Below are 20,008 nucleotides of genomic sequence, written 5' to 3'. Positions count from 1 at the left end.
TCCACCCACGGCGGCTCCCCACACACTCCCCCCAACTCCACCCACGGCGGCTCCCCAACACACTCCCCCCCAACTCCACCCACGGCGGCTCCCCAACACACTCCCCCCAACTCCACCCACGGCGGCTCCCCACACACTCCCCCCAACTCCACCCACGGTGGCTCCCCACACACTCCCCCCAACTCCACCCACGGCGGCTCCCCACACACTCCCCCCACCTCCACCCGACAGCAGCTTGGCAGGAAGACCATCGTCTTCACTTTTCAGCGGTGATGGGGCTGGTACCTTTTTGCACCCACCCTGGCCGGGGATCAGCCAGTCATGCCATGGGCCCCAACTCCTGAGCACACACCTTCTCTCAGAACCCAGGCACATGCCCTGCAAGAGGCGGGAAGGCCTGACCAGTGAGGGCTGCTGTTCCTGCAGCTGAGCCCTCCGAGTGATCTGTGAACTCACAGATGCTACACCGCACGTTCAAGGATGCCCTGTCCTTGAAAGCACAGCCCCTCTGGGAAGCCAGCCCCAGCCCAAGGTGTAGGCTGTGGGAAGGGCAAAGAACCTTACCATGGGAGCCGGGCCCAAAGTAGGTGCCCTGCGTGGTGGGTGAGTGGGGGGCAGAGATCTCAGCTCTGGAGACTGACCCGTGCCTGCACAGCCAGACCCACCGGGGAGTGGGCAGGCACCCTGATGCTGTCGTGCTTGATGGGACCCCTCAGGCTGCACCCTCTAGTCAACCCCCACCACTCCTCCACGGGCAGCTCCTCCACGGGCAGCTCTTCCGCGTGCAGCCCCTCTCTTCCCAGGTGGTGGGAGCTCTCGGGCCGCACGCTACTGGGATATCCGGCGAACCTGAGCCGTGTCCTCCGCCTTCCCTCTAGGCTGCAGTGACATGTCTGTCCCCGTGCCTGCACCCCTCATTCTGCCACCTCAGTGTTGGTTCCTTCGTCATCCCGGCATAGGACAGCACGCCCTAAAACCCGTCCTTTCTCCCCTCAGCCACTGCCCCGTCTCCACCTCCTCTCCTTAGATTTTCTCATGACCCATTTTGTCCAGCATCTATTCTGTCCCCTCTGCTCTTGCCTTGTGTCCTAAGACCACCCACACGGCTAGTCATTTGCTGCCTGAGCTGGGTCGTGCTCTTGGCTGAGATTTCTGACCGGACGCCTTGAGGCTGCACAGCCGGCTCAGCCAAGGTGAAATATCCACACGCAGGTGCCTGTGCCTCTCCCGCCGTGCGGGCCGCCTGGACTGCAGCCTGTCTGCTATCACAAATTCAGCAGCACAGATCCGCTGCTCCCACCCCACAAACTAGAGTCTTGAGACCCAGAGTGTAGTGTTTTTGATGGGGTATTGGCATACAGGCATTCTCTGCCTAGCAGCCCAAATCCTGGACTCACAGAGGGAAAGCCAGAGTCTGGCATAAATCTCATTGTTTGTACACGTGGTCTAGGCCAGTCGGTAGAGAGGCTCACCTTATCACTTAGGGACATCAGGAGCCGCGCTCCCAGACACCTGCCAAGGGCCGGGCACGCAGGCTGCCCCTCCTGAAGTCGGAAGCCTCAGGCCTGCTGCGCTAGGTGGGCGCCCTTGCGGGGCCCTGACCAGCTGTTCCTCCCGCAGCATCGTCTGTGTCGGCGGTGACGGCATGTTCAGCGAGGTGCTGCACGGCCTGATTGGGAGGACGCAGAGGAGCGCCGGGGTCGACCAGAACCACCCCCGGGCCGTGCTGGTCCCCAGCAGCCTCCGGATCGGAATCATCCCCGCGGGTACGAGCCGGCCTGGCACTCTCTCTCCTCCTTGTTCCCATCCTTAGAAATTGTTCTCCGTGAGCAGCCACCTCGGACACTTAATACCTCAATTATTCTCCGTTTAGTTCGTATAGATTTCCTAACATTAGGGCCACTCTTGGGGGGATATCACTGAGAGTCTGTGACCAATGAAATAGGCACTTGTGGAAAGGAAAGTTCCCCGGCTACCCTGAAGGCTGCTTCACGCGAGGCAGGAGAACCCTGCTGCCGGGGTGCAGGTTGGAGTGGGGAGGCCCCCGGTGCCGGGGTGCAGGTGTGGAATGGGGAGGCCCCCGGTGCCGGGGTGCAGGTGTGGAGTGGGGAGGCCCCCGGTGCTTGAGAGCAGGTGGGTAGGTTGGCAGGGTGCATTCTGGAAGAGGTGGCTTCTGGATCTGAAGGAACTGGGAGTTAGGGGTGGGTGTGGGCAGAAGGAGTTGCGGTGGGGAGTTGGGAGGAGACTGGGGGAGGGCGGGCGGAAGCAAGGGCAGGACCTGGGGGAGCCGGGAGCCGCTGGGCTGTGTCCTCAAGTGCTGGTTTGGCTTGGTCCACTCAGTGTCCTTCTAGGAAGCACCCTGTTTTTTGAAAAATCACAGTGTTAAGCAACATCAGGGTGAGGGCCTGAGTGTGGTGAGTTGCAGGTTAGCAAATGACCTGGCAGGGGATGAGTCGCCTCCGTCCTCTCTGGCCCTGTGTCTGGCCCCACGAGTGGCGACTGGCTGCGGGCTAGGCTCCGGGCAGACGCCCCACTCCACACGGTGCACCCTTCTGCTCTCCTCACAGCTCTGGGATGTGAGCACAGCAGTCATCCCCATTTTATGGATGATGACCGGAGGCACTGGGGGTGACGTCACAGCGTCACCAGATGGAGAGAGAGTTGGAGGCTTAGAGCCCACTTTGCTGCAAAGCAAGGGAAAGCCCAGCCCTCACAAGGGACAGAGGCCGCAAGCCACCTTCTCCGCGGGCGCTGTTCCCAACCCTAACCTGCTTCTGACAGGTGATACTGCGGGCCAGTGTTTACTTGAAGGAGTCATCCTCTAAGCTGAAGCCATGACTCCTTCTTGAAGACAGAGCTTGTGAATCACCATGTGAGGCAAAGTGTTCCCCATGCATGGTGACATGGTGGGTGTTTTCAGCATAAAGACTCATTTTTAGGGGGATCTGTGTTAGCATAACATCTCATGAATTACTAATAATTGTTAGCAAGCAGTTGACCAAGGTCATGGTTTTAAGTGTATATGAAAAGATGATGGTCTATTTAGGACCCTCTCCTTCTGCTTTTGGAGAAGGTGTGATGCTGTTATTTATAGAAAGGGACTTTTTGTAATATCGCCTGATGAGTTTTAGAAGAATGCCGCTCACCTGAGAAGAGTCCTGTCTGGTGAGAACAGCCCAGCTCCCGGCTGGGAGACACTAAGGGGAGAAATTGTTCTTTAGAAATAGTTCAGTAGAGAAAAAGCTCTCAGCACCCCTTCCGATAGCAAGCCTCTTGATTAAACCAAAGCATTACAAAACTGTCGCGCTGGATCTTGGCGGAACCTCTGCTCGGTGTCCTCCCATCCTCCTCAGGGGTCCTGTGCCGCCGACCTCTCTGTTCCTGGCAGGCCATTAGGAGTGGGGAGAACAGAAAAGCTGCCTGGGAGTAGGCGGCTTGGGAGGACCCCTGGGCCCTGGCTGATGTCTGTCTTCCCTGCAGGCGGGGAGCTTGGCTTTCACTCGGGTGTCCTTGGTGGGGCACCCAGCCCTGGCACCCAAAAGCCCTCTTAGCTGTCTGCTGAATGACTAACAGAGCACAGCCGTGCAAGGTCAAGCTCTGTGTTCACACACACTCACACTCCAGGCTTCTGGCTCCCGAAGGTGCAGAGGTCATGGCTTGCCTTTTTGTTTGAGACTGGGTCTCACTCTGTCACCTAGTTTGGAGTGCAGTGGCATGATCGTGGCGCACTGCAGCCTCGACTGCTCCAGGCCCAGGTGATCCTCCTGCCTCAGCCTCCTGAGTAGCTGGGACCACAGGTGTGCACCACCACACTTGGCTAATTTTTTTTTGGTATTTTTGTAGAGATGGAGTTTTGCTATGTTGCCCAGACTAGTCTCAAATTACTGGACTCAAGTGATCCACTAGCTCTGCCTCCCAAAATGGCGGATTGAGCCACCATGCCTGGCCAGTCACCACTTGTCTTGCTGGCTGCCGCTGGTTCAAGTGGTGTTCCAATTCTTTGTGTTTGAGTCAGAGTCTCGCTCTGTTGTCCAGGCTGGAGTGCGGTGGTGCAATCTTGGCTCACTGCAACCTCTGCCTCCTGGGCTCCAGCCGCTCTCCTGCCTCAGCTTCCCGAGTAGCTGAGACTACAGTTGTGTACCATGCCTGGCTCATTTTGTATTTTTAGGAGAGATGGGGTTTTGCAATGTTGGCCAGGCAGGTCTCAAACTCCTGGCCTCAAGTGATCTGCCTGCCTTGGCCTCTCAAAGTGCTAGGATTACAGGCGTGAGCCGCTGCACCCAGCCCATTCCGATTTAATGACTCAGGCAACCAAAGCTCGTGGCGTTGCACGTGTCTCCAAGGCCGCATGTGCCTGAGATGAAGGCGGCATCTCCTGCTGTCTTCACCCCAGGCCCCTCAGTCCCTTCCTTCTTCTGTTCTCTGCATCATCCACACTCATGAAGGACCCTGGCTCTGCATACGTGTGGCAATCAGAGGCTCCAAGTGATGATTTCCTCGTGGACAGGCCTTGACGTGGAGTCTCTGGACCGGCTTAATTCTCCCATAAAGGCCACAGCTCTCTAGACCACCCACGGGCTGCGAGGGGGAGTTTCCCAAAACCTGGCGCAGCCTGGATATTGTCTGTGGTTTACCTTTTATTCCATCTGATAGGCTAGGCATGCTGCCTTATTCGCTATCTTTATTTACTGTCTTTGTTTGTAACAGCTTTCAATATTTACTGTCTTTGTTTGTCTTGCTTTTATTGCTGAGACCACGCAGCTTTTACAGGTCCTCTTGCTGTTTGCAGTTTGAGCTTCTGTAAACGTCCTTTGCCTGGCTTAGTCCGAGTTCTCGTGGGGAAGTGAGAGGGCATTGTCGCTTTCTAATTGATCACAACTTTGTTTACGTGTCATTTGCCCTTCATTGGTTTTTATGTTTTACAACTATTTTCCAAATTAGGTTTTTGTCTTCTAACTTTGTATGCGGTGTGTTCTGGATTTCATGAATTCTGTTTTTCTACATTCTAATCTATGCTGTATGGTTCTTATGTTGTTTGCAAGAAATCCGCCTTTTGTCACGATTTGTCAACAGCAGTGCTAAACCCTGACACCCTCAGCTCTTAAAATCCGAAAAGAGCTCCGGAGCTGAGACGGTGGCTCAGGAGCGCTCCTGGTGGCTCAGGCTGCACTTCCTCGTGGTCAGGGTGGCAGTGCCGCTGTGTGCCCTGCCCTCCTCTAGGCCTTGGCTGTGGCCTCTGCCCCAGGAGAGGACGACAGGCAGCCCACCAAATGTCGGCACAAAAGCCTTTCCCAGGGTGGGAAAGTCAGTGCAGCAAATACCGCTGCGGGGAGGGATCTTGGAGAGGGTCTTTTTGTGGCCCCTTTCCATGGGTGTCCAGGAGGCCTTTCTGAGAGGTGACAGGCGAGGGGCCTCAGCCAGGAGTCAGCTGGTGCAGAGGGCAGCTGGTGGGAGAAGCTGGGGGTATTGGGGATGAGGAAGCCAGTGTGGCTGGGATGGGGGTGGAGGGTCACGGCAGGGCCCTGGGGAGATGCCAAGTTCCACTCTTCCCTGCAGCAGGAGGTCTTGGAGGTGGTGGTTCTGCAGGGGGTGACATCTGACTCTGCTCTGATACCGCTCTCTGCATGTGGTCCTAGGAGCACGTGGGCCCCGGTGAGAAGGCTGGTGACTTGGATGGCAGGGGTGCTGCACAGGGTCTGAGACTCTGGGGTGTAGCAGATGGGGGGCTGCGTGGGGTCTCTGAGACATGGCATAGCCTTGAGTGGAGGAGTAAGGGTGAGGGAGGCACCCTACGGTGGCCCTGTAACAGTCGCCATGGCAACCTGGGAACCAGCCTGGGAGCACAAGAAATGTGAGTGAGACCTGACAGCCACAAACCCCATGGGAGGCCGCCTGGGCGTGCGCAGCCAGCCGGTGGTGGCAGCAGGCGCCTGGACTCACTCACATTCCAGGGTTCCAGTCCCTAGAAGGTGGAGAGGTCACTGCTTGTCTTGCTGGTTGGGGGGAGGAGGGGCAGGTAAGGGTTGGAGTCCTGGGATCCAGAGGGTGTGGAGCAGTCTCGGTGGAGGGCTGCCTCGGGGACACATGTCACAGCAACGTCATCCAGCATGTTTTTACCTTTCAAGTCTCTTCCAAATACATGTTAATTTAATTGCATTAGCAAATCTATAGGAAGAATAAATTGTCATTGGGTCCTTCAGTTAAGGGCAGGCGTTAGCCCTTAACTGCATCTGCGGCTGGTAACTTCAGCCGGCCTTGCCTGTTAATGAACTGAGGCACAGAGAGGCTTGAGGAGATGATGTGTGTGCTGGGGGCAACCTCCCTGGATCCCGGTCCTTCCTGCGGGAGCGGGAGCATGTGGTCTTTACTCCGGTGGCGGCCGTGCTGGTCGGGTGGATGAGGAACTCGTGCACTCAGTTGCGTCGGGAATGTTGAGGGCCAGCCCAGCTACTCCCGCAGCGTGGGTGGTCGCTGGGGATACAAATCGTTCTTTTGAGCTCCGGTCCTCAGAGGGCGGGCTGTGCGGTCAGCCGGTGCAGCTGCAGCTTCCATTTCATCTGAGCCAGTGAAGCGCAGGATAAAAAGATGCATAAGCCACAGCTGGCCACGTCCACAGGGCTGAAGCAGGGACTCGAGCTGCCTGTCCTGGTATTAAGATCTCAAGTAGGCCGGGCGCGGTGGCTCACACCTGTAATCCTGGCACTTTGAGAGGCTGAGGCGGGCGGATCACGAGGCCAGGAGATCAAGACCATGCTGGCCAACATGGTGAAACCCCATCTCTATTAAAATACAAGAAAATTATCTGGGTGTTGTGGCACACGCCTGTAGTCCCAGGAGAATTGCTTGAACCCGGGAGGTAGAAGTTTCAGTGAGCCGAGATTGTACCACTGCACTCCAGCCTAGTGACAGACCGAGACTCCGTCTCAAAAAAAAAAAAAAAAAAAATCTCAAGAAATGGCAGTGTGTGACCTTCGCCGCATCCAGCCGCTTCAAATGTTTACGAAAAGTTCTAGGCTTTACACAGCGTTTCCTTTCTGTCCTTATGGCACGAAATTTGTGTCTTTGATGAAGTTGGTCCACAGGGTTTGACTGCGTCATGCATGCCTGCTGCCTGCTCTGGCCCAGCCTGGGGCGACTGAGGCCGTCATGTTGAGGGAAGGAGACCCACGCTGAGCCAGATCAGTTGGGGAGAGCAGCGGAGAGGGTGGCCCGGGGACTCAGGACAGACACCGGGGACCCACGGCACCCGACCTTGGGCGTGAGGAGAAACAAAAAAAGAGTCATGCCTGTCATCTCAAAGGTTCACTTACACATTTTTTACTTTTTGGTTTTTTTTTGAAACGGTCTCACTCTGTCGCCCAGGCTGGAGTGCAGTGGTACGATCTCGGCTCACTGCAACCTCCGCCTCTTGTGTTCCAGTGATTCCCCTGCCTCAGGCTCCCAAGTAGCTAGGATTACAGGTGCCTGGCTAATTGCTTGTATTTTTAATAGAGACAGGGTTTCACCATGTTGCCCAGGCTGGTCTCAAACTCCTGACCTCAGGTGATCGACCCGCCTCGACCTCCCAAAGTGCTGGGATCACAGGCATCAGCTACTGCACCTGGCCACTTTTTGGCTCAATTTTGAAATGAGATGTCACTCACGTCTGAGTTAAGATTTAACACAAAAGACAGACACGTGTTTAAAATGCATGTGTGCCTACGTGTGCCAGCCCTTGGGCCGTCAGCCCACTGAGACCACTAACAAGGGCCCTTCTGCTGCGCAGTCTGGTCTCGGAGATCACCAGGAGGGCTGTGGTCCAGGACCTGCGTTGGGAACTCGAACTTCCAGGTGTCACCAGAGGTCACCGATGATGAGAGGCCTGTGGACTCTGGGGGCTGAGGCAGAGCCCCCGGGACCTGCAGCGCCCAGGCCAGCCTGTCTGTGCCTGGTCACACTTTGGGCCACTCCCTAGTGAGTGGTGTCATGGGTCCAACATTAGACTTGCTAGATGCTGTCACAAGGTTTGTTCCAGGGAGATCCAGTCTCGGCGTTTCAGCTACCCGGCACAGGTGCCGAATGTTTGGGCTGCCTGGCCTCGTCCTGGACCTACTGAGAGAGGAACTTGGGTGTTGGAGCCTCCAGAGTCACTGTTACAGACAGGTTCTCAGGATAGTCTCACCCCTGCAGGCTGGAGAACAGCAGCCTCAGCTGTGACCTGGTCGGAGTGAGACAGCCCCTGGGAGGATCAGCAGCCTTGCTGCCATGCCGTGGTCACCCCTGCCCAGGTGCAGCACGGTTCTGCAAAGCCACCCTCTGCAGCACCCTGAGGCCACACCTTGGTTGCCTCCCTGTGTGGGAGAGAAAGCAGAGCCCCGACCCTGGTCATGCATCTGCTGGTGTGGTCACTGGGTGCAGAGTGCAGGCAGCGGGTCCCTGCAGGTGCATCAGCTGGCGGCGGCCACTCCCTGTGAATCCAAGGTCAGCCTGCTCCTCCTTCAAGTGCAGCGCTGTTGCTGGAAACGGTGTCTTGGTGTGAAAGCCTCTCTAGTGCTGTTTTCCTGTGACCTTTGCAGTTGACCTACTTGTTCAGGCCTCCAAAGATGGCCTGGGTGGGCTCCGTTAGCCCTTGTGGTCCAGGCCATGGGGTGCTGCTGCCATCTGGGGGGTCCCCTGTAAGACAGGCTTCAGGAGCCACCGTGATGCTGGCAGGGCCATGTCCTAAGCAACTCCGAAGGGTGCCGCTTGATATTGTTGCAAGATTAATCTCGGTATTTTTTGTTGTTGGGGGGCAGAGTGTACCTCTGTTGCCCAGGCTGGAGTGCAGTGGCACTATCTTGGCTCACTGCAGCCTTCGCCTCCCAGGATCACGTGACTCTCCTGCTTCAGTCTCCCAAGGAGCTGGGATTACAGGTGCATGCCATTACTAAACCTGTCTTTTAAGTAGAGACGGAGTTTCACCACGTTGACCAGGCTGGTCTTGAACTCCTTGAGGAATCAATGCTAACATTACCAATATCCATTTTGTGGGTAAATTCTATTTATTCCTTAGTGTTGGTTGACTCTTAGGGCCATGGAAGGAAAGGAATGAGGAACCACTCACTGAATTGGGAGACGGCGACAATTCCAGGTCATTCGAATGATTTTCAGGAGCTTCTCTCTCTACAGGGTCCACGGACTGTGTGTGCTACTCCACGGTGGGCACCAGCGACGCGGAAACCTCAGCGCTGCACATCGTTGTCGGTGAGCCTCCTCCACCCATGCATGTCTCTGCGCCGCCCCAGAGATGCCAGGGCAGCCGGGCCTCCTGCGCCCCAGGCCTGTCCTGCTCTGGTGATCGTCGAGGGTTCTGGCTGCTGCCACCCTGTTCTGAAGCATGGGTCAACCTGTGTCCCCTGCCCTGCTCTCTGCACTGTGATCCCACTCGGCACCCAGCTGCGAGGCCAACTTGTCAGAACAGCCTTTCTAGGGCACGCCCAGTGTGGCCCGAGCTCTTTCCCACAGAATCCACATGTGCGATGCCCTTCCTCAGCTCATCTGACTCCCGTGTTCCTCCTCCCGAGGCTGCTGTCCCGAGGCTCAGAAGCTGACGTGTCCCGCCGTGGTGCCTGTGGCCGTGGCCATGGGCACTGTGCCCAGGCGGACGCTGTGGAAGGCATGCCTGTGTGAGGCTGTGAGGTTTCAGTCCAGGACACAGCCCCAGTCAGGAAGAGCAGGAGGGAATGCCCATGGCCCTCAGCACGGTGGGCCCTAGCATGACAGGTCTTTAGTACCCCTGCCTGTTCCTCGTCCCAGTACACAGGCTTACTGCGCCTCACCTAAGTCACAGAAATTGTGTATTTTAAAATAGCCAATTAGGTTTGGTTTGTTTTGTTTTTTGAGACAGAGTCTTGCTCTGTCTCCCAGACTGGAGTGCAATGGCACTATCTCGGCTCACCACAACCTCAGCCTCCCAGGTTCAAGCGATTCTCCTGCCTCAGCCTCCTAGGTAGCTGGGATTATAGCCGCGCACCACCACACCTTGCTAATTTTTTTTTTTTTTTTTTGAGATGGGGTCTTGCTCTGTCGCCCAGGCTGGAGTGCAGCGGTGCAGTCTTGCAGTCAGTCTCGGCTCACTGCAGCCTCTGCCCCCTGGGTTCCAGTGATTCTTCTTTCTCAGCCTCCTGGGTAGCTGGGATTACAGGTATGCACCACCACGCCCGGCTAATTTTTGTATTTTTAGTAGAGACAGGGTTTCGCCATGTTGGCCAGGCTGGTCTCAAACTTCTGACCTCAGGTGATCCACCCGCCTTGGCCTCACAAAGTGCTGGGATTACAGGCATGAGCCATAGCGCCCGGCCAGGATTTTTTTTTTTTTTTTCTTTAAGACAGGATCTCACTCTGTCACCCTGGCTGGAGTATAGTGGCGTGATCATGACTCACTGCAGCCTTGACCTCCAGAACTCAAGCAATCCTCCCACCTCAGTCTCCTAAGTAGCTGTGATTACAGAGGTGCACCACCACACCTGGCTAATTTTTGTATTTTTTGTAGACAGGTTCTCCCTGTGTCTCAAACTCCTGGGCTCAAGTGATCCTCTCACCCTGGCCTCCCAAAGTGTTGGGATTATAGGCGTGAGCCACCGTGTCCAGCCTACTTCTGATTTCGTATTTTGTTTATTTATTTTACTATTATTGAGACAGAGTTTTGCTCTTCTTGCCCAGGCTGGAGTACAGTGGTAAGATCTCGGCTCACTGCAACCTCTGCCTCTCCAGGTTCAAGCAATTGTCCTGCCTCAGCCTCCCAAATACCTGATATTACAGGTGCCTGCCACCACGCCCAGCTAATTTTGTAATTTTAGTAGATACAGGGTTTCACCATGTTGGCCAGGCTAATCTTGAACACCTAACCTCAGGTCATCCACCCACCTCAGACTCCCAAAGTACTGGGATTACAGGCATGAGCTACCATGCCTGGCCTATTTTATTTTGACAGGGAGTCTCACTCTGTGGCCCAGGCTGGAGTGCAGTGGTTTGATCTAGCTTTACTGCAACCTCTGCCTCCTTGGTTCAAGCAATTCTCCTGTTTAAGGTTCCCGAGTAGCTGGGATTACAAGCACATGGCACCACGCCTGGCTAATTTTTGTGTTTTTAATAGAGACAAGGTTCCACCATTTTGGCCAGGCTGGTCTCGAACTCCTGACCTCAGGTGACAGGTAATCTGCCCTCCTCAGCCTCACAAAGGGCTGGGATTACAGGTGTGAACTACTGCACCCTGCTTGGTTTTGTATTTTAAAATGCCATGTACTTTTTCTTCATTCTCAAACCACCATCCTTTGAGTTAATGACATTTCACAAGCCTCACTGATACACTCTTGTCTGTCCCCACAGGACAGCTCTCCTAGCCTGTTTTGGAAATTTGGGTCGTTTGAATAAAAAATATGGCATCCAATACCCCAAGGGACAGAATCCTGGGCATTGAATGTGTTCTGTTTGTTTCACACTATTTTTAAGTAACTCCCACGTTTGCAAAGTGCCACTGAAGGGGCCGGAGTGGAGGGGCGGGGCGGGGGTAAAGGGGCGGGGCCGGGGTGGAGGGGCGGGGCCGGGGTGGAGTCGAGTGGAGGGGCGGGGTCGGGGTGGAGGGGCGGGGCCTGGGTGGAGTGGGAGTGGAGGGGCGGGGCCGGGGTGGAGGGGCGGGGCCGGATGGAGGGCCGGGGCCAGGGTGCAGTGGAGTGGAGGGGCGGGGCCGGGTGGAGGGGCGGGGCCAGGGTGGAGTGGAGGGGCGGGGCCGGGTGGAGGGGCGGGGCCGGAAGGGAGGCTGTGTTCTCCACGGGGCTTCTCTCCCGCAGGGGACTCGCTGGCCATGGATGTGTCCTCGGTCCACCACAACAGCACGCTCCTCCGCTACTCCGTGTCCCTGCTGGGCTATGGCTTCTACGGGGACATCATCAAGGACAGTGAGAAGAAACGGTGGCTGGGTCTTGCCAGATACGACTTTTCAGGTAACTCAATGCAGACTCGTCCCCCGCTGCCCCCGCCCCGACCGCCTTCGCAGACGTTACCCGACTGAGCCCAGGGACTGAGCCCAGGGACTGAGCCCAGGGAGCACCGTCAGAGCGGGGCGCCCACCTGCGTACAGACGGGAGCTAAGGGCCTTGCGAAATGTGCGGTGGCCAGAACGTGGTGAGGTCTGGGCTGAAACGGGGATTGCTGTGAACCAGATCCTACCCCCTGGACCCCAGCATAAGCCACAGGATGGACACCATGGGCGCGCAGTCCACTCCCGAAGCCCAGGTGCTGGAACCCTGAGGCCCAGGCCACCAGCCTCTCACATCCGTTAGGCAGGTGACACAGGCCGCCCCGCACAGTTCAAGTGGAAGTATTAATTGGAAAAAAAAATCATTTTGTACATATATTTTAGTGTTTTTTTTTTGAGACATGGTCTCCATCTGTCACTCAGGCTGGAATGCAGTGGTACAATCACGGTTCACTGCAGCCTTGACCTCCTAGGATCACACGATTCTCCCACCTCAGCCTCCTGAGTAGCTGGGTGACAGCTAGACTCTATCTCAAAAAAAAAGTAGAATTTCAGCCTGGGCAACATAGGGAGACCCCATCTCCACAGAAATTAAAAACAAAATTAGCCGGGCACTCCGATTACTCAAGAGGCTGAGGCAGGAGGATCCCTTGAGCATAGAAGGTCGAGGCTGCAGTGAGCAGAGATAGGGCCACTGCACTCCAACTGGGGTGACAAAGCCAGAGCCTGTCTCAAAAAAAAAAAAGAAAACAGGAAAGAAGAAAATATGTAGAACATGAGGTTTACCATTCTTGCTGCCCAGCTCTCCCGGCTCTGTACAGATAAATTCACTTTCAGATAAATCTGTATCAAATTAAATCAAGTAATTCCTGATACTGAAATCTTAACCCTTTTTTTATGAGAGAAAGAAATAGTAATCCAGTAAACTTTACGAAGCTTAAAAAGACCTAATGAAATTAAAAACTAGTGTGGCTTGAAAATTAAAACCTAAGAAATGCTAAAGTTAGGTATTTATCTAAAGTTTATTGAGAAAGGGAATGCTGAGAAAATTAGAGAAGCCACGAGGATTTTAGGAAGCGATTTGGGTTGTGCCATTCGCCCGACCGCCCTTTGTTGAGCCCGACGTGGCTCTGTCCAGCAAGGCCCCTGGGACGCCCCCTCCCCCCACCTGCCTGCTGCTGGGGTGGGGGTGTCGGCCAGCCCTCTGGATCCCCGTCCTCTCTTGGCCCTCAGTCCATCATTGCAGGCAGTGGCTACAGCTCTGTTCCTCCCACTAGGATGAGAGCCCCGAGGCAGGAGGCACCTTCCCGGTCTTGGGATCCCCATCCTGGCCACGGGGTCTGAGATGCTGTCACAAAGGTGGGATTGGATTCAGTGGCTGTGAGGCAGAAAGCATCTGGTTGTTCTGGGCAGTACAGAGGGCGTGGTTGGAGAACAAGCATGTGGAAATGACACACTCTGTGGAGACGTGGATTCTTAGGTGCCGGTAGGACATCTGGGGCCCATCAAGATAGGAAGTCGGTGAGGGGCCCACCTGGAGGCTACATCTGGGTGATGAGGCAGCTGCCCCGCCCAGCCGCCTGCACTTGAGCGAGGAGCTGGCTTGGAAGGTTGCTGACCGGTGGGTTGGCCTCCTCCCAGGGCCCTGGACACGACGTTCCTGTGGGACCCCCATGGGAGGAACAGGGAGAGAGGCCAGAGCCACCATGCAGGGAAGTGGAGTTGCAGCCTCCTGGAAGGGCCTGCCCAATGGGGCAGGAGGATGGCGGTCACTGTTTCTCCACACAACAGACATGTACTGAGTGCACTCCACCCTCCTGGCCCATGTCAGGTGCCACACCCACAGACAGGGCTACGCTGGGGACCGTTGGGAGCTGAGTTTCAGGCACACAGATGTCCTGGGAGCCAGACTGCTCTTGCTGGTAGCTTCCCCCACCCGTGGGCAGTTCACACTCAGCTCGGTGCTTGCCATCTGTGGACAAGGATGTGTTCGGAGGACGGAGGCCTCTGTGTGTCGGGGTAAGGTGGGGGGCAGGCTCCCTGCAGGCCGTCGCTGCCACATCAGACATCATACAGGGCAGTGCCAGCCCCAGCATCAGACACGGAGGAGTGGCAACACCCTGAGACTCGCAGGACACGGCCTGGTTCTGGTGTGGCCCACGGTACCCCGGGGCCCCGCTCCTGCCTCCTGCCCAGTCCCTGCTGCCCTTCGGGGTGGTGTTTTCCAGACAGCCCCATGGACAGCACACACATTGCCTGGAAGGCGGCTCCGGACTTTAGGTGGCAGTGTGGGCCTGGCCTCTGTCCTGAGCTCTTCAGGACGTCACGGGGCTGTGGCTGATGACTCCAGTGGGGGCCAAGTCCTGGGGCAGGCGAGAGCATCACCGACCCTGGTGAAGGGGTGGAGGGGATGACCCTGAGCCACTGGAGCCCACAGGCCACATCACTGAGGCCACGAGGGGTGGCTGATGGCAAAGACCCTGCTTTGTCGGCATCGAGGGTGGCCAGAGCCCTGGAGGTCCCAGCATCACTGGGTGTCAGAATGCACCAGCACTAAGACCAGATGTGCTGTTGTCCCGTAGGAGGGCCCAGACCCTGCCACTGTCCTCAGTGGTGACATTGCCTGGAGCAGGCCGGGCCTCTCCCTCCCACAGACCGTTTGGGCAGATGTGCTCTCAGCAGGTTTCTGAAGCTGCCAGGCACAGCATGCTAACCAAGCCGTGACCCTTGTGGATGTTTTTTCTTCACCATACTCTGTTCCCAGGTTTAAAGACCTTTCTCTCCCACCACTGCTATGAAGGGACAGTGTCCTTCCTCCCTGCACAACACACGGTGGGATCTCCAAGGGATGGGAAACCCTGCCGGGCAGGGTAAGCGCATTTCTTTGTGTGTTTCTCTTGCAAAAGACGGGAAATAAAGTGGGGCGGTTAGGAAGGTGAATGCAGAAGTATTTTCCCAATGTGGTGGAGGGTGCTGGATGTGGCGCGCCCAGAGACACGATGCCTGTGATGCCCATGATGCCCTGGGCTTGCGTGGGGCTTGCTGTCCCCATCTCTGTCCCCATGGCGTGCATGGGCAGCCACTCCTGTGCCAGGGATGAGGACTCTGAGGGAAGGTCCCACACCCACTGTTGGAGTGGGGGCTGAGCATAGTGTTTGCCCCTGCTGGGGTTCCCTTTGCCCCCTGTGGGGGTCTGATGGAGGAGAAATGCAGGCAGGAAAGGATGGCAGACACCTTACGGGTGGCTGTGCCTTTGCAGGGCGCTGGCAGCAGGACCATTAGTAATGCTGGCTGGAGTAGAAGCGGACCCTCCTGCCCACACCCCTGGCTGAGACCCTCACCCATGTTAGCCCCATGCTCCTAAGCAGGAGCCTGCTCTGCAGTTAGCAGAGCCCAGGCCAGGCACGCCCTCAGCCCCACACGAAGGCAGGGGACCCCCAGCAAGAAGGCTCAGGCTGGCAACAAGGGTGGGCCCCAGGAGATGGGTGGCAGAGCCAGGGCAGTTGCCCAGGCAGAGGGAATGCAAAGGGAAAGAGGCAGCCTGCCAGGGAGGGGAGGTTCAGTGGAGTCAACCATGACTAAAAACGCTGTGCTCGGCCGGGTGGGGTGCCTCATGCCTGTAATCCCCGCACTTTGGGAGGCCGATGCTGGTGGATCACAAGGTCAGGAGTTCAAGACCCGCCTGGCCAAAATGGTGAAACCCTGTCTCTACTAAAAATATAAAAATTAGCTGGGTGTGGTGGTGTGCACCTATAATCCCAGCTACTCGGGAAGCTGAGGCAGAGAATTGCTTGGACCCGGGAGGCAGAGGTTGCAGTGAGCCGAGATTGCGCCACTGCACTCCAGCCTGGGCAACAGAGTGAGACTCCATCTCAAAAAAACAAACAAAAAATGCTGTACTTTCCCCTTACGTTTGGTGCCCCAGCTTGGCCACTGCAGGCTCTGCAATGGTGAATGAACAAGCAGGGGTTCCTTTTCACCTGGTGTATCCCCACCTTCACCCCCACACAGTGTACTCAATAATATACCACCAGTGTAAATAGAACCTCAAATAAATCTAAACGTGGTTGTCGCAGGCTGTAGGACCTCACTAGTGACCCTGGAGGGCACCTGAATGGTCATCCTGTCTCCGCTCTGCCTTGGGCTGAGGACATGGGGCTGTGGAGACAGCTGTGCTGTTGTGAAGGAGACAGTCACGCAGACTTCAGAACCTCCTTCTCCTAGGCCCTTTCCTTTTTTAAGTGGGGAATTTCAGACCATAAAATCAGAGTCTTTAGAGGTAGATGCAGTTTGAGTCACTGCACCACTGAACTCAGTTGCTGTTGGGCAAATTCCGCCAGAGCACGCGCTTGTCCTGTTGAACAGTGCGTGAGTCTAGCAGCACCCAGGAGCAGAAGGATGTTCTAGACCGATGACTACGCTCTCAGCTAATGGTGCCGAGTTACTTGCTTGTGATTGACTGGAACAAATAATCCCTTTGTTATTTGTTGTCTGAAAGGAAATGACTCCTCGCCCCAGGAGTCCGCTGGTGGAATGAGTGCCCTGGTCATTTCTCCCAGCCGGGCTCTGTTAGCTGAAGGCCAGGCAGAAACTGTCTCCAGGTGGCCTTCAGCATCTCATGCTGTGCTTCTCCTAATGTCCAAAACTTTCAGAGAAGGACATGTTGAATGTGTAATTTTAGAAGTAGGTCTAATTCTGAGACCTCAAATAAATATGCCAAAAACTATTTTTAGTTAAGCCTTTGCAATGGAACTTTTTCAAAACTATGTGAAAAAGAATGTGGATACTTCTATATGTGCCAAGCACTGGCAGTGCACCTGGAACTACATATGTAAAAGGTGGCGATATTCTTGTCTTTCAGGTGCTTTGTTTGCAGGCAAAGCAGGCAGCAGCTGGAGGACGAGCAGAAGAAGGCGCTGTATGGTTTGGAAGCTGCAGGTAATTCCTGAGAAACAGGCTCAGTGTTGAAACTGCGCGTGCTGGAGTTTGGGTTTTGTCCTCTCTCGGTGCACTGCCTCTTCTCCCCGCCCATCTTTCCTTTTCCTTTTTCCCGTCTGGCACCAGGCATCCGTTTCTCCTTAGCCCCAGGCAGCTTCAGGTCTCTGCCACTTGCCGTGTACGATGGTGTGGAGCAGCAGGTTTTGTGAAAGGCCCCATTGCCCCTTGTGAATCGCTGAGCCTGGCCCCCTGTCCCAGGTGCTCTAGAATGTGGGGTCAGCAGATGTCCCACTGAGGGCTTGCTGGTGACCACCTCAGGCTCCAGCAGCCTCACAGTCTTTGTCCAGCAGAGGCAGCCTACGCAGCGTGCAGTGAGTAGGTGTGGCCATCTGCCGGTAAATCTTTATTTATGGACACTGAAATTTAAGTTTCATAGAATTTCCACATGTCACAGAATATTATTCTTCTGAGTTTTTTTTTTTTCTTTTGTTTTCTTTTTTTTGAGATGGATTTTCACCCTGGTCGCCCAGGCTAGAGTGCAGTGGCATAATTTCAGCTCACTGCAACTTCCGCCTACCGAGTTCAGGCTATCCATCAGCCTCAGCCTCCCAAGTAGCTGGGACTACAGGCATGCACCACCACTCCTGGCTAATTTTTTGTATTATTTAGTAGAGTTAGAGCTTCACCATGTTGGCCAGGCTGGTCTCGAACTCCTGACCCCAGGTGATCCGCCCGCCTCAGCCTCCCAAAGGGCCGGGACCACAGGTGTGAGCCACTGTGCCCAGCCAGTTTTTTTCAACTATTTATTTATTGAGATAGTCTCACGCCATCGCCCAGGATGGAGAGCAATGGCGTGACCTCGGCTCACTGCAGGTTCCACCTTTTGAGTTCAAGCGATTCTCCTTCCTCAGCCCCCCTAGTAGTTCGGATTATATGTGCCTGCCACCATACCTGGCTAATATATGTATATGTATATAAATTAGACAGAAATATAAAAAATATATATTTTTTTTCGATGAAATTTCACTCTTGTTGCCCAGGCTGGAGAGCAGTGGCACGATCTCAGCTCACTGCAACCTCTGCCTCCTGGGTTCAAGTGATTCTCCTGCCTCAGCCTCTCCAGTAGCTAGGATTATGGGCACATGTCACCACACCTAGCTAATTTTTGTATTTTTAGTAGAGATGGGGTTTCACTGTGTTTGCCAGGCTGGTCTCAAACTCCTGATCTTAGGTGACCCGCCCGCCTCGGCCTCCCAAAGGGCTGGGATTACAGGCGTGAGCCACCACGCCGGACGTTTTCAACTATTTAAAAATGTGAAAGTTATTCTTAGCTCTCGGGCCACACACAGGTGGATGGCGGGCCGCATTTGGCACACAGCTATGGTTTGCTGACCCTTGTCCTGAATCGTGGTCCAAAAGTCACCAAGCGAGGAAATGGACAACAGTCCTGTCTTCCAGGAAGTGACCCTTTGGGTACCACTTCCTGCGGGGAGCGAACAGTTTCATGGTGGATGTTTTTGGTGTTGAGCTAGAGTCGATTGCATGAAGTGTTTGCCAAATGCATGACCAGGTGAGAGCCGGGATGGCCTCACACCGTCCCGGTGCAGGGCGCTGCCTGGCGCCATTGGAACTGTGACATCGCCATGGTTCTTTCTGTTTCAGAGGACGTGGAGGAGTGGCAAGTCGTCTGTGGAAAGTTTCTGGCCATCAACGCCACAAACATGTCTTGTGCTTGTCGCCGGAGCCCCAGGGGCCTCTCCCCGGCCGCCCACTTGGGGGATGGGTCGTCCGACCTCATCCTCATCCGGAAATGCTCCAGGTTCAATTTTCTGAGGTTTCTCATCAGGCACACCAACCAGCAGGACCAGGTAAGTGGGGCTTTTGCACGGACTCTCCACTGGTGAGTAATTTATGTTCCGGCAATCCCTGGTTTATATGTTGTAGGGATTCATTATAATTCAAGGGAAGGAAGGACAATTTTTTTTTTTTTTTTACTTTCACAAACTTTAAACTCCTGGTTACAACTACTCCTTGTAAAGTGTCATTTAAAAATATAAATATCTGAGGCCAAGCACTTTGGGAGGCTGAGGCAGCGGATCACATGAGCTCAGGAGTTTGAGACCAGCCTGGGCAACATGGTGAAACCCCACCTCTACTATAAATACAAAATGAGCCAGGCATAGTGGCTCGTGCCTGTAATCCCAGCAACTCAGGAGGCTGAGACATGAAAATCACTTGAACCCAGAAGGCGGAGGCTGCAGTGAGCCGAGATCATGCCACTTAACTCCAGCTTGGACGACAGAGCGAGACTCCCTGTCAAAAAAAAAAAATGTATATATATATATATATATATATATATACACACACACACACATATATATACATACACACACATATATATATACACACATTTATATGCATATATACACAGACATACACATATATATGTACACACACATATTTATATGCATATGTACACAGACATATACACAGACATATACACACACATATATACATATATATACACACATGCATATTTGAGCACAGAAACTGAGAGGTACAAATGTTTATAATTCAACTTCTTCTCTGTTGTTTCTCTTCCTATTTAAAACCAGAACAAAGCAATACAGTAAAGACTTAAGTGGTTCTTGAAGCCACTTCAAATAGAATCTTGGGGCTCCCAGAAATGGTTCTGTTCCGGCCCTCTGGCCACATCTTTCTGTAGCCCACACAGAGGAAGACCTGAGTCTCCCCATGCTGGGAGAAGTGGAACTTGGGGCTGCAGTCTTCAAATTTAGTCACATTTCTTTTTTAACTTAAGTTCTATTTAAGATCTAGTCTAATGCTATTTTTATGTGGCTTTTTAAGTAGTGCTTGTTAAAAAGAGAATACAAAATTCCACAAATCACTGCTAATTAACTATCAGAATCCTGTAAAAAGCATTCCTCATTGTAGATAAGCTGTGATTTCTAAAAGCATTAGAAGTCATTTTGACAAGTGCTGGGGAAGGTGGGAGCGGGGGAAGCTGGGCTCCGGGGAAGGTGGGCACCAGGGAAGGAGGGCTTCGGGGAAGGT

At 54.5% G+C, this 20,008-nt stretch overlaps 1 protein-coding gene across 1 annotated transcript in view; it reads left to right on the top strand.

Annotated features, from left to right (window-relative positions):
* The window catches only part of CERK (ceramide kinase), a 38,325-nt gene that overhangs the window by 14,723 nt on the left and 3,594 nt on the right, over positions 1-20,008 (top strand). The window contains exons 7-12 of the mRNA XM_032261510.1: positions 1,621-1,766; positions 9,148-9,222; positions 11,808-11,960; positions 14,760-14,865; positions 16,857-16,933; positions 18,596-18,801. Of these exons, the coding sequence (XP_032117401.1) occupies positions 1,621-1,766; positions 9,148-9,222; positions 11,808-11,960; positions 14,760-14,865; positions 16,857-16,933; positions 18,596-18,801 (763 nt within the window). The remainder of the gene's footprint in view (positions 1-1,620; positions 1,767-9,147; positions 9,223-11,807; positions 11,961-14,759; positions 14,866-16,856; positions 16,934-18,595; positions 18,802-20,008) is intronic.

Source organism: Sapajus apella, unplaced genomic scaffold (genome assembly GCF_009761245.1).
Source record: "Sapajus apella isolate SASKATOON/1434 unplaced genomic scaffold, GSC_monkey_1.0 scaffold123, whole genome shotgun sequence".
Taxonomy (NCBI): domain Eukaryota; kingdom Metazoa; phylum Chordata; class Mammalia; order Primates; family Cebidae; genus Sapajus; species Sapajus apella.
Note: the sequence above shows the minus strand (reverse complement) of the source record. Positions and strands in the feature narration are given on the sequence as shown.